Source organism: Arvicola amphibius, chromosome 10 (genome assembly GCF_903992535.2).
Source record: "Arvicola amphibius chromosome 10, mArvAmp1.2, whole genome shotgun sequence".
Lineage (NCBI taxonomy): Eukaryota > Metazoa > Chordata > Mammalia > Rodentia > Cricetidae > Arvicola > Arvicola amphibius.
This window is the reverse complement of record NC_052056.1, coordinates 103,778,890-103,794,030: the sequence shown is the minus strand read 5'-3', so window position 1 is coordinate 103,794,030 and position 15,141 is coordinate 103,778,890. Positions and strand designations below refer to the sequence as shown.

Sequence of the window (15,141 nt, the reverse complement as noted above, 5' to 3'; positions counted from 1 at the left end):
ATCAAAACACAAAACATACAGAATAAAAAACAGATATTAAGAACTGCAAAGGAAAAAGTCAAGTAATATATAAAGGGAAACCTATCAGAATACCACCTAACTTCTCAATGGAAACCATGAAAGCCAGAAGGTCTTGGATAGATGTGCTACAGACACTAAGGGAACATGGATGCAAGCCCAGACTACGATTACCAGCATAGCTTGCATTCACCATTGATGGAGAAAACAAAATATTCCAGGACAAAAACAGATTTAAACAATACATAGCCACAAAATACAATACGTAGCATTACAGAAAGTAATAGAAGGAAAATCACAAACTAAAGAGTCCAACAATGCCCAAAATAACTCACACATCTAGTGAGCCTTTACTAGCACAACTCGAAGACAGGAAACACACAAACTCTACTACCAAAAAAAAAAGGACGACCAGATTTAATAACCACTGGTCATTAATATCACTTAATATCAATGGACTCAACTCACCTATAAAAAGGCACAGGCTAAGAGATTGGATTCGAAAACAGGATCCAACATTCTGCTATTTTCAAGAAACACACCTCAACCACAAAGACAGACATCTACTCAGAGTAAAGGGTTGGGAAAAGGTTTGCCAAGCAAATGGACCTAAGAAACAAGCAGGTGTGGCCATACTAATTTCTAACAAAGTTGACTTCAAACTAAAATCAATCAGAAGAGATAGAAAGGGACACTTTATACTCATAACAGGAACAATTCATCAGGATGAAGTCTCAGTCCTGAATATCTATGCCCCTAATTTAAAAGCACCCACTTATGTAAAAGAAACATTACTAGAACTCAAGACAGACATCAAACTATACACACTAATAGTAGGAGACTTCAACATTCCTCTCACACCAATGGACAGGTCAATCAGACAGAAACCTAACAGAGAAATAAAAGAATTATTGGAGGTAATGAACCAAATGGACTTAACAGACATCTATAGAACATTCCACCCAAATAGGAAAGAATATACCTTCTTCTCAGCATCTCATGGAAACTTTTCCAAAATTGACCACATACTCGGTAACAAAGCAAACTTCAACAGTTACAAAAAAATATTAGTAACTACCTGTGTCTTATCGAATAACCATGGATTAACATTAGAATTCAACAACAATGCTACCCCCAGAAAGCCTACAAACTCATGGAAACTGAACAGTCAACTACTGAACCACATCTGGGTCAAGGAAGAAATAAAAAAAATTAAATTCTTCCTTGAATTTAATGAAAATAAAGACACAACATACTCAAACCTTTGGGACACTATGAAAGCAGTGCTAATAGGAAAGTTCATAGCACTAAGTGCCCACTTAAAGAAAACAGAGAAAGCACACATTGGAGACTTAATAGCACAACTGAAAGCTCTAGGAAAAAAAGAAGCAGACTCATCCAGGAGGAGTAGAAGACTGGAAATAATGAAACTGAGGGCTGAAATCAACAAAATAGAAACACAGAAAACAATCCAAAGAATCAATGAAACAAAAAGCTGGTTCTTGGAGAAAATAAACAAGATTACAAACCCCTAGCCAAACTAATCAAACGGCAGAGGGAGAACACGCAAATTAATAAGATCAGAAATGAAAAGGCGGACATAACCACAGACACAGAGGAAATTCAGAGAATCATTAGATCTTACTACAAAAGCCTGTATGCCACAAAATTGGAAAATGTGAAAGAAATGGACAATTTTTTTAGATAAGTACCATATACCAAAATTAAATAAAGACCAAGTGAACAGTTTAAATAGACCTGTAAGTCATGAGGAATTAGAAACTGTTATCAGAAAACCTCCCTACAAAAAAAGCCCAGGACCAGATGGTTTCAATGCCGAATTCTACCAGAACTTCCAAGAAGACCTAATACCTATACTCCTTAATGTATTTCACAACATAGAAACAGAAGAGTCATTGCCAAATTCCTTTTATGAAGCTACAGTTACCCTGATACCTAAACCACACAAAGACTCAACCAAGAAAGAGAATTACAGGCCAATCTCACTCATGAACATTTTCGCAAAAATTCTCAATAAAGTACTGGCAAACCGAATCCAAGAACACATTAGAAAAATTATCCACTACGATCAAGTAGGCTTCATTCCAGAGATGAAGGGCTGGTTCAACATACAAAAATCTATCAATGTAATCAATCATATAAATAAACTGAAAGAAAAAACATATGATCATTTCATTAGATGCTGAAAAAGCATTTGACAAAATTCAACACCCATTTATGATAAAGGTCTTGGAGAGATTAAGGATACAAGCGTCATACCTAAATATAGTAAAAGCTATTTACAGCAAGTTGACAGCTAACATCACATTAAATGGACAGAAACTCAAAACCATCCCACTAAATTCAGGAACACGACAAGGCTGTCCACTCTCTCCATATCTCTTCAATATAGTGCTTGAAGTTCTAGCAATAGCAATAAGACAACATAAGGGGATAAAGGGTATTTGAATTGGAAAGGAAGAAGTTAAACTTTCGTTATTTGCAGATTATATGATAGTGTACATAAGTGAACCCAAAAACTCCACCAAAGAACTCCTACATCTGATAAACGTCTTTCGTAACATGGCAATATACAACAAGATCATCTCCAAAAAATCAGTTGCCCTCCTATACACAAAGGATAAGGAAGCAGAGAGGGAAATCAGAGAAGTATCACCTTTCACGATAGCCACAAATAGCATAAAATATCTTGGGGTAACTCTAACCAAGGAAGTGAAAGACCTATTTGACAAGAACTTTAAGTCCTTGTAGAAAGAAATTGAAGAGGATACCAGAAAATGGAAGGATCTCCCTTGCTCTTGGATTGGGAGGACCAACATAGTGAAAATGGCAATTCTACCAAAGGCGATCTATAGATTCAATGCAATCCCCATCAAGGTCCCATCAAAATTCTTCACAGATCTTGAGAGAATAATAATCAACTTTATATGGAAAAACAAAAAAAAAACCCATGATAGCCAAAACAATCTTATACAATAAAGGAACTTCTGGAGGCATTACCATCCCTGACTTCGAACTCTGTTTCAGAGCTACAGTATTGAAAACAGCTTGGTATTGGCATAAAAACAGAGAAGTCAACCAATGGAATCAAATAGAAGACCTGGATCTTAACCCACAAACCTATGAACACCTGATTTTCGATAAAGGAGCTAAAAATACACAATGGAAGAAAGAAAGAATTTTCAACAAATGGTGCTGGCATAACTGGATATCAGCCTGTAGAAGAATGAAAATAGATCCATATCTATCACCATTCACAAAACTCAAGTCCAAATGGATTAAAGACCTCAATATCAATCTGAACACACTGAACTTGATAGAAGAGAAAGTGGGAAGTACTCTACAACATATGGGCACAGGAAACCGCTTCCTACCTATAACCCCAGCAGCACAGACATTAAGGGCAATGTTAAATAAATGGGACCTCCTGAAACTGAGAAGCTTCTGTAAAGCAAAGGACACTGTCACTAAGACAAAAAGGCAACCTACTAAATGGGAGAAGACCTTCACCAACCCCACATCAGACAAAGGTCTGATCTCCAAAATATATAAAGAACTCAAGAGACTAGACTTTAAAATGCTAATGAACACAATTAAAAAATGGGCCACTGAACTGAACAGAAAATTCTCAACAGAAGAAGTTCAAATGGCCAAAAGACACTTAAGGTCATGCTCAACTTCCTTAGCGATCAGGGAAATGCAAATCAAAACAACTTTGAGATACCATCTTACACCTGTCAGATTGGCTAAAATCAAAAACACCAATGATAGCCTTTGCTGGAGAGGTTGTCGAGTAAGGGGTACACTCATCCATTGCTGGTTGGATTGCAAATTTGTGCAACCACTTTGGAAAGCAGTGTGGTGGTTTCTCAGGAAATCAGGAATCAAACTACCCCAGGACCCAGCAATCCCACTCTTGGGAATATATCCAAGAGATGGCCTACCATATTACAAAAGCATTTATTCAACTATGTTTATAGCAGCATTATTTGTAATAGCCAGAACCTGGAAACAACCTAGATGCCCTTCAGTGGAAGAATGGATGAAAAAAGTGTGGAATATATACATATTAGAGTACTACTAAACGGTAAAAAACAATGACATCTTGAATTTTGCATGCAAATAGATGGAAATAGAAAACACTATTCTGAGTGAGGTAACCCAGGCCCAAAAAGATAAACATGGGATGTACTCACTCATAATTGGTTTCTAGCCATAAATAAAGGACATCGAGCCTATAATTTGTGACCCTAGAGAAGCTAAATAAGAAGGTGAACCCAAAGAAAAACATATAGTTATCCTCCTGGATATTGGAAGGAGACAAGATTGCCAGGCAAAAATTGGGAACTTGGGGGGTGGGGTGCGATGGGGCTAAGGGTAGATGGGGAGAGAAAAGTGTGAAGGCGAGGATGGGGAGAGCTCGGGGGAATGGGATGGTTGGGATATAGGAAGGGTGGATATGGGAGGAAGGAAGTATATATCTTAATTAAGGGAGCCATTTTAGGGTTAGCAAGAGACTGACTCTAGAGGGGTTCCCAGGTGTCCAGGAAGATATCCCCAGCTAGTTCCTTGGGCAGCTGAGGAGAGGGAGCTTGAAATGCCCCAATCCTATAGCCATACTGATGAATATCTTCATATCACCATATAACCTTCATCTGGTGAAGGATGGAGATAGAGACAGAGCCCCACATTGGAGCACCGGATTGAGCTCCCAAGGTCCAAATGAGGAGCAGAAGGAGGGAGAACATGAACAAGGAAGTCAGGACCGAGGGGGGTGCACCCACCCACTGAGATGGTGGGGCTGATCTAATGGGAGCTCACCAAGGCCAGCTGGACTGGGACTGAAAAAGCATGGGATAAAACCGGACTCCCTGAACATGGCAGACAATGAGGGTTGCTGAGAAGCCAAGGACAATGGCACTGGGTTTTGATCCTACTACATGTACTGGCTTTGGAGGGGCATAGCCTGTTTGGATGCTTACCTTCCTAGACCTGGATGGAGGTGGGAGGACGGTGGACTTCCTACAGGGCAGGGAACCCTTACTGCTCTTCAGACTGGAGAGGGAGGGGGAGGAGAGTGGGGGAGAGGGAGGGAAATGGGATGCTGGGAGGAGGTGGGGAGTAGGTGGATTTTTAATAAAATAATAATAAATAAATAAATTTTTAAATCAAAAATCAACAAACAAAAAGGCAACATGTAGAAGCGATACTGTATATTAAAATATACAACTATAAAAATGCTGATATAATGTTGTATATTGAAAAACCTGGAGTCTCTGTCTACTGATGTGAGACCCTCATACCTTATTCTTAAAGGGATGAGAAAGAATTTCCTACCAGAATGTTTTAAAATCAGAAACCATGGACTAACTTCATGTTCCCAGAAAGATAATGGCCTTGGAAATTGGAGAGAACAAGGTTGCCTGGCCATGGGGCTGATAAAGATGGCCTGACTCAGGGGCAGAGTGACTTGCTCTGAAAATAAAGAACGAACTGACTAAACAGGATGAGTGAGAAGGCAAAGCCCTTACACCCATACCAACCCCCCTCCAACTACTCAGAAGGGCTGCTTGTGATTTTTGCCTTTAAAAAAGCAAACCCCACAAAGGAACTCTTAACTCCTCTCTACCTTGCTGAGACTAGGTGTTGAAGACGGATTCTGAGATACCTTGCAATAAAAACCTTGCTTTTTACAGTCTGGTCTTCTGTGGTTTATGGTGGTCTCTCTGGGGGTCATAATCTGGGCACAACATTGATATCCTTATTGGAGGGCTATGTGGGGTTTTTTTGGGGGGGGGGATTCGAGACAGGGTTTCCCTGTAGTTTCTAGAGCCTATCCTGGAACTAGTTCTTGTAGACCAGGCTGGCCTCGAACTCAGAGATCTGCCTGCCTCTGCCTCCCGAGTGCTGGGATTAAAGGCATGCGCCTTCACCGCCCGGCTATGTGGGGTTTTTTAATACAGGACCTATCACTGTAATCCAGGTTAGCCTCAGACTTGCTAAGTAGCCAAGAATGGTCTTGAACTTTTGATCTTGCTGTCTCTACCTCTGGAGTGCAAGAATTAGAACCACCACATGGCCATGTTCTGTGGTATTGATGATCCAGCCTAGGGCTTTGTGAGTACTAGGCAAGAACTCTCTCAGCTGAGCTACATCCCCAACCCAGAGTACTGCACTTATTTTTACTTAATATATTTTGTTGTCTGACAATGTGTATATAATGAATTCTGGCTAATGTCCCCCACTCTCACTTATTTCCCTCCCAACCTTGTCAATCTTACTTCCTCCCTGCAAATCTCTTTCCCATATTCATGATTTTTTTTTGTTATGCAGACTTTAACTAGTACCATCTGTGTGACCATGGGTTTAGAACTGTCCATTCTGTGGGCTCACCATTCACTAGTGGGCTAACACACAAATGCATGCAATGCTTCCCTCACACCCAGAACCTGTTAGGTGTCAACAGTATTGTGGATTTGCTGCGGTCCCGGCAGCTTGCTGCAGGGTCAAGACCAGTGGCAGGTCAACAAAGGTGGCTGGTCCCCTGGGCGTCCCCAGCGGCTAGCCATGTGGGTGGCAGGTGGGCAAGGGGCAGACAGATAGGCACACCATGCAGATAGGTTTGCTGCAAGCTGCCAGGGTGCCAAAAGTGGCCAGTCCCAAGCAGGGACGGCACACGAGACCACATGACAGGTCTCCATGTGACTGCAGCAAGTGGGCGAGAGAGACAGATAAACATGCCATACAGAGTAAAGTTAGACATTTATCAGATGGATTATGGACGGGAAGGAAAAAGGGGAGGGAGGGAGAGAGAGGGGAGAGAGAAGAGAGAGAGGGAGAGAGGCTGCCTCTCCAAGAGAGGGGACAGGAAGAAGAGAAAGTGGGGCTTTGAGGCTGCAAGCAGGAAGGGAGTGGGCATGGCTTGTCTCTTAAAGAGTCAGAACAATCATTACAAACAGTTAAGCAGTAAGTGGTAAGGTCTGTCTCATCTCATAATGACCACTACCATGGAGCAGCAGGTGCTGAATTTTGGTATATTGAAGGAGTTGAAGAATTTAGGGGTTTGGGGGGGATTTTGCTCCCCAAGACAGGGTCTCATGTGCCCCAAGCTGGTCTCAAACTCCTTATGTAGCTTTGAACTTCCTCTTTGAACTTGTGATCCCCTGCCTCTACTCACGGAGTCTGGGATTACAGAAGTGCACCACCAATTATGTGGTGCTGGATATGGAGCCAGGGCTTTGTGACTGTTGAGCTGTCACTCTCTCAGCTGATTATTATCACTATGTTGTAGGTGGGTCTTCTTTCTATATGTTTCTTACATTGGTTAATTAATAAAGAAACTGCTTGGCCTGATAGGTAAGAACATAGGTGGGTGGAGTAGACAGAACAGAACACTGGGAAGAAGGGAAGTGAGTCAGTCGCCATGCTTCTCCTACCCAAGATGGACAGTGGCTAGAATCTTCTCAGTAAGCCACCACTTTATGGTGGTACACAGATTATTAGAAATGGGTTGATCAAGATGTGAGAGTTAGCCAATAAGAGGCTAGAGCTGATGGGCCAGGCAGTGTTTAAATGAATACAATTTGTGTGCCATTATTTCAGGGCATAAGCTAGCCAGGCAGCCGGGAGCCAGGCAGCAGGAACACAGTCCACTGCTCCTTCTACATCACTACTCCTGGATTTTCTTTTTCACAAACAAACAAACATCAGTGGTCTCAAATAAAAATAAAAATTTTAAGCAATACATCATCTTTAAGCAATTAATCAAACTATGAATACATGAATATCCATACACTGCATTTATTATCCATTCACAGTATAATTTTCAATGTTTTAAATGTGGTTCTATGTGGTTAACAAGCTACACAGGCAGTGAGTTTTAGAACATTCCCATCACTCCAAAAAAGTTCCCCTAACATTTACTAGAAACTAATCAAAGACATTTTAACACATAATTGAAACCTACTCAACCCAGCCACCTCTCCCAGCTCAAGTTGGCAGGTCTGAATGACCACTTTATTACACATTGGGTGACTGCTGTCCAGATTTTCTCACAATCTAGTAAAGGTTCTGTACGGGAAGACCCTCGGTGCTGGGCTAGAGGGAAGGAGATGCATGTGAAGGAGACATACCTCAGGAGAAGTGGTTTTATTTCTTAGGGGCACAGGTGAGGACAGATTCAAAGAGACTATTTTTTTTCTGAGTTGAGTAATGAAAAATAATTAAGTATCTTATAGGGAGAGAAAAGACATTCTGTAAAGATCTGTACACAGATAGAACATTTTTGGTTTTATTTCATGTGTTTTTTTGAAATAAGCCAGCCTTGGTGAAAGGGCATTTCATGTCAATCAATTTGCTTGAATTTTTGATTTAAAAAACATAACCTTTGGTCTTCCTGAAATGACAACATTGTGTATTGATTACATACAGAATGTTAACTAACAGAAGGTCAAAATTGGCTATGATGAGCTTCATGATCTGTCCAGGAGACCAAAGTCCCGGCCATGCACAGACGTGGACCACATCTTCCCAGAGTATAAACACCCCAGGCTGGGCACACTTCAGCACCATTGGTGGGAGGGAAGCCCTGCAAAGGGTAACACACAGCTGGAGGGAGAACACAGAGGGGTACATTGCTGACAGACAAGCAACGATGGACCTGACTTCAATTCTCTCACTGGAAACCTGGGTCCTCCTGGTAATCAGCCTGGTGCTCCTATACCGGTGAGTAACCACCAAAGTTCCTCTTCCACCGTGCCCTCGGGTTGGGGTTGTAGTCAAACCTGTATTCTGGTATTGAGTGCAAGGTCAAAAGTAACATCGAAAGCAGGAGCTGGAGAGATGGCTCACTGGTTAAGAGCACTGATTGCTCTTCTAGACAACACAGGCTAGAATCCCGCTATCTGCATGTGGCTCACATCATCTGTAACTACAGTCCCAGGAGACCTAATGCCTTCCACAGGCACCAGAATCCAATCATAAAATGTGGTAACAGAAGTTAAAATTAACCCTTGTTAAAAAAAAAAAAAACTTTGAAATTGCATGTTTTTATTTATTGGGAATAGAGGCAGCATGTGAGACAGGTGTGTGTGTGTGTGTGTGTGTGTGTGTGTTTCTGTGTGTGTGAGTGTGTCTGTGTCTGTGTCTGTGTCTGTTGTCTGTGTGTGTCTGTGTGTGTGTGTGTGTGTCTGTGTGTGTGAGTAGGTTACAGAAAACCTTGGAGAGTCTTTTTTCTTTCCTATTATGGGGATCCTGTGGGTCAGACTAAGGTTGCCAAACTTGGAAGTCAGTCCCTTTACCTGTGCAGTCATCTTGAAGGCTTGAGATGAAATAATTGTGTTCATTTTACATTTTTATTTTTTGGCAGAAAAAGGGATCAAAACAGAGCCTATATGTGCTATCAAGCACTCTACTACTGTACTATAGCTTTGGTGACACTAACAAAGTTCATATTTATGTTATGCAGATCTGCTGGGCACACCTACACACTTTCAACTCCCTCTTGCTGAGGTGAGGGGGTTTTCTGAAAAGATTTACTCTTGGTATGACCTGATTGACTTTCAGGTTACACCTAGAGCCACCAGAACTCAGTAGGAACATATACAAACCATGGGCTGCCATGCACACTGGACCCCTCACCCTGCCCCTAAGCTCTGGGAATTGAAGGGACAGCCACGTTGTTGGTATGTTTCATGATTTTGCTTTGGTCATGTTTATCTCCTCTCTGCTGTGTGTGTGGTCACAAGGCTTTCTGTTTCACTCTATAGATACGCGACCCGTAACCATGATGTTTTTAAGAAGCAGGGAATTCCTGGGCCCAAACCTCTGCCATTTTTAGGAACTCTGCTGAATTACTATGAGGTGAGTGTTGATTCCTGATGGCCAAAAATGATTTAGTTCTGTTAAATGCTCCTTAATAGGAAATGATAGCGTGATTTCAGGCCCTCATACTGTGTGTTCTCATGATACTAGAGAATGTCCAGTGGTACTTTAGGGCTCTACTGCCAACTTGAAACTATCAAATGTTTGTGTGTGTGTGTGTTTATAGTGTGTATGTATGTATTTACATGTGCATGAGTGTCCATATGTGTGCAGCTCCATATGCATGGATATTTGTGTGCATGTAGAGGCCAGAGGTTGGTATTGGGTAACTAATTGATTGCTCTTCACTTTATACTTTGAGACAGGGTCTCTCACAAACCCAGATCTCTCTGACTTGACTAGTTTAGCTGGCCATCTTGCTCCAGGGATCCCTTGTGTTGGCCTCGTGCAAGTGAAGATACTGGAGGACTTTAACCCCTGGTTGTCATTTATGCAGATATTGGGGATTCAAACTCTGGCTTTTATGATGTGCTCTTCCCACTGAACCATTTTCACAGCCCCCATTGTTAACTTCCTCCATACTTATTAATTTTGGGGTGAGTGTGTATGTAACACAGCGTGCATTTGTAGGTCAAGGGACAACTTGTGGGAGTCAGTTTTCTCTTTCCACCATCTGAGACCTAGGGATGAATCCCAGGTTGTCAGGGTTGGTGGCAAGTGCCTTCCCATCGGAGCCATCTCACTGGCCCTGATGTCAGTTTATTGAGCCTCAAGTTTGTCTTTGGTGAAATGCACAGATCTCCAGCTCATTTAATCTCGATATTCAGGGCTCAGACTTTGTGAACAGTAAAAGAAGTTTATTTCTTGCCCAGGGCAGGTTCTAGGAAGGCACTTCTGTATTTATTTGAAGAACATCTTGAGGGGGTTTCCAGCTTCTAGTACATCAGCCTGTATGAACTAAATTAAATTCTCTTTGTATCCAACTCATGAGCAATATTTTCTCCTTTTATTGAATATTTCTGAAGCATCAGGTTGAGACCTAAATACACACCTTTGGGGGACTTTTCATGTACTTGGGTTCTCTGCATAATTATTAAACCCCTGAAACAACTTCTATAGCTCTAATCTCACCATTTACTCTTCACGACATGGTGGGGGTTCTTGAGAATTAGAGTATTTTGCTTTTTCTCTCTGTAAGAACTGGGGTCCAGGTTAGTGATTGTTTCTTTTAGAAAGAAGATTTTATGCATATCCATGTAGGTTTATGCATGCAAGTGCAGTACATACAGAGGGCACTAGATTCCCTGGTGCCAGAGTAACAGATGGTTGTTAGGTGTTGGGTATGGACCCTTTAGATAGAACTTGGACCCTCAGGAAGATCAGCAAGTGCTCTTAACTGTGGTGTCACATCTCCAGCCCTAAAGACAGGTTTTCTATTCTTTGTGTGTGTGTTTGTGTGTGTTTGTGTGTGTGTGTGTGTGTGTGTGTGTGTGTGTGTGTGTGTGGTGCTGAGAATGGGATTCAGAGCTTTAGACATGACAGCAAGTGATCTATCACTGACATGGACCTAAAGCTGCTTCTCTTCCTTTCAAGGCAGCAGCCTGTGCATGAGTGTGAGCAGCAAGTGTGTAACCTGAGACAGTCTGATGGCTGTCAGTTACCCCACATACTGGACTACACAATGTACTTTGTATTTTCATTGAAATATATTAATGGCAAAACCACTGGGGAAAGGAAGATTCACAAATAACTGAAGTTAGAAACTTCAGTAATAAGCATGTCATGTGCCACATTTTAGTCTACGTGAATAATTTGTGATAAAACTGTTTTGACACCTGGGCTGGCCTCTGGTCAATCCACAGCAGACATTCCCAAGCTCATGTCCAGAGGGCGAGTGGCAAAGCTTACACTGCCGTTAGCTCAGATTAACTTCCTAGAGGTCCTATGTTTTGATTGCACATTCTTCAAAACAATTTCATTATTACCATTATTATTAATATTATTATTGTTGTTTGTATCTGCTGAGTGCACATGTGTATGTCTATGGCTGTGCATGCAGAGTCCACAGGAAGGTGTCAGGTGTCCTGCACTGTCACTCTGCCTTCTCCCACTGAGTCATCTTCCTGGTGCCACTAAAAGTTACTGAAGAACTTTTCTCTGTCAGAAACAGTAAACTTTATTTCATGAGATTTGAGGGTCTGGCTTCCTGATTACAGAGGGGTTGGCACATACAGGACAATAATGGATTTCATGCTATTTCTCATTCCAGGGTGTATGGAAATTTGATGCTAAGTGCTATAAAAAGTATGGAAAAATGTGGGGGTGAGTATTCCAGAAAGTCCCATAGAGTTGACTCTTTTTAGGGGAATGCACTCTACTTGTGCAGGAAAATGCCAGCCCAGAATTGTAGTAATGGTCTCTCTGTTGTAAAGGTGATACTATGTGTCATTAAGTGCCATAGTTTACAAGACTATCTTGAGAACATTGTATATTGTGTCTTTTGAAAGGCTTTGATGTTCCGTGGACTCTGGACTTCGTGGTTTTGTTATTTTGTTTTGTTATGTTTTTGAGACAGGGTTCCTGTGTAACAGTCCTGGCTGTCCTGGAAGTCACTCTGTAGACTGAACTGATCTCAAAATCACAGAGATCCACCTGCCTCTGGCTCCTGAGTTCTGGAATTACAGGCATGCACCATCACCATCTGCTGCTAAGACTTTTGATAGAAGTGTATATCATTGTGCCCTGTCTTGTTGAACTGACTTTGGAGATTCAATGTATTTAAAAACCAAAGTGTTCTTCCATAGATCTATGTCCTCAATGGTTCTGTAAAGTGGCTGAACCAGCAGCAGGAACTGTTCCCTTCACTGATGCTGGAGTTAGATTAGAGCTTTGGAGTAAGTATTGTCATTATGCTGTAAGACAGAAACAAGTGGGAGGAGGCTCTGGCTCTTCCTGCCTCTTCATCTCTTCTCATCCATCCTTAACACAGGGATCTGCTGAGTTGTCAGAGCCCATAAAGACTAGGTCATTCAATGCCAACAGCAGGCTTTGCTGTTTGTGCAATGACCCCATGTGAATATCTCCTTGCAATATTATTGCTTGTCAGCATCTGACAGTGTTTCCACTTTTCACTGACCTAATATCTTATTTATTTATCCTTTTATTGTTGTTTGTTTATTTATTTGCTTGGGACAGGATCTCCTTAAGTAGCCCTGGCTGTCTAGGACCTTGATATGTAGACGAGCCTTGCCTTGAACGCAGAGACTTGACAGTTTCTGCCTTCCAAGTGCTCGAATTAAAGGCGTGCGCCATCATGCCTGGCCCTAATATCATTTTATATGAAATATTATTCTTACATTTTTAGTAGTTTTGTGTCTGTGTATGTACCAGTGATTTTAACTGGACTGACTTACAGAATCATGAGTGAGCAAGAGTGTATTTAAGGAGCGAGAAAACTTACCAGTGGTTCACCAATGACATAGACTTCTTGCCCTCCCACGGCCACTATTTTCTTTTGATTTTTTATTATACTTGTTCATTTATCACAGAGGGCCATGTGCTTCATGACACACATGTAAAGGTCAGATGACAACTTGTGGCAGTCAGTTCTCTCACTCCACCTTGTAGATCCCAGGGACTGAGCTGGTGTTCATTGGGCCATTTTGCTTTCCCTTCCCAGGAACTAGCTGTGTGTAAATCCTCAGACAGGCTCAGGACCTTGAGACTCCTGTTGGAATGTTGACAGTCAAATAACCCTTGGGACTTATGAAGATATTCCCAATTGCAGTGAGTTCCAGGGTACTGAAAACAGGATTTAGAAGCTCTCCTTCCCACCGGCCTGGCTCTAATGTTCTTTCTGACCTTCAGAGAAGTTAAATAAGGTGCCTCATATAAATTCTGTATGTTCACTTACCTGTTCAGCTCAGTGTTTCAAAACCATGGCCTGGTGCAATTTAGGCAGTCATTCTACCACCAAGTTATATCCCAAGCACAGATACTGAAATATTTTATTATTTTTAAGATTAATACTTTAGCTTAAATTTTTGAATGATTTATTTTTACTTCAAAACATTGATACAAGTATTTTTATTTTAAGGGTTTAATTATTATATTTTACTATTTTATTCATTTATATATTTTTAATTTATTTTTATTTTATGTTCATTGGTGTTTTGCCTGCATATATGTCTATGTGAGGGTGTCAGAAGCCCTGGAACTGGACTTACAGACAAGTGTGAACTGCCACATGGGTGCTAGGAATTAAACCTGGGTCCTCTGGATGAGAAGTCACTGCTCTTAACCACTGAGCCATCTCTCCAGCCCCTAAATTTTATTTTCAAACATCTATTTATAATACATTTAATTACATATATATTCTTGTGTGCATGTGTCTGTACATGACTGCTGATGACCATGGAGATCTGAGCATTGTATCCTCCTGGAGCTGGAGATACACTTGGTTGTGAGCCATCCAGCATGGGCACTAGGAACCAAACTCGGGTTGTCTGCAAGAATGTGTGCTCTTAACTAAGGTGCCATCTCTCCAGTCCATTGCAATATTTTAAATATGCAAAAATCAAAGAATGTGTTAGAAGCAACTCTCATGTACACACATCTAGACTTAAAATTTCGTTTGTTACTTCTAACTGTGATGCCTTTAGGAACTATTGTCAGTTGTTTGTATTGTGCACGACAGTCAAATGAGGAGAGTCACTCCAGAGTTTGATTTTAGGCTCTCTGGAGCTGAGGAACAGTTTCTGTGAACTGAACCTCAAACCCCTGTTAAAAGCATATTTATTGATTCTAGACAAAGGTTGTGTTTGGAATACAATTTCTCATGCCAAAGTCCCTTTGATCTATTGTATATGTTGTCAGAAAGAAATCATCACATGCCTGCAACTTTATTTCTTATGGTGTATTGTTTGCAGTACCTAATAATTCAAGATTTTCAAGCATGCCTGAATATTCTTATGACTAAAGTCATGCAATGAGTGGAAAACCCCTTCAGAAAAAACAGCTATAAATCATAGAAATCAATCATTGTTCTCTATTATGATTTCTTCAAGGTCTAGGTACCTTGAACAAGGAAATATTACATTCTGTCATTTTACACATAGTGAGAAACAACTTTTTCATCCTAATGCTTACCTAATGTTTACTAGATTCCCACTACATTTCCCCCTTTTGTTCAATCTATTTTAATTACATTGAATATTATGCAGTCATGCAGTGAAGATAGCCTTTCCTCTATCATTTGTTTCATAATCTTTTTATTGATTT

At 41.0% G+C, this 15,141-nt stretch overlaps 1 protein-coding gene across 3 annotated transcripts in view; it reads left to right on the top strand.

The window, feature by feature from the left end:
• The window catches only part of LOC119825569 (cytochrome P450 3A11-like), a 794,398-nt gene that overhangs the window by 752,246 nt on the left and 27,011 nt on the right, over positions 1 to 15,141 (top strand). The window contains exons 1-3 of one of the 3 annotated variants that reach the window (XM_038346524.2): positions 8,486 to 8,763; positions 9,807 to 9,900; positions 12,131 to 12,183. The exons of the other annotated variants lie outside the window; for them this stretch is intronic. Coding sequence (XP_038202452.2) covers positions 8,501 to 8,763; positions 9,807 to 9,900; positions 12,131 to 12,183 — 410 coding nt within the window. The 5' untranslated portion in view covers positions 8,486 to 8,500. Of the gene's footprint in view, positions 1 to 8,485; positions 8,764 to 9,806; positions 9,901 to 12,130; positions 12,184 to 15,141 lie in introns of those variants that run through there. 3 annotated transcript variants of the gene reach the window in all.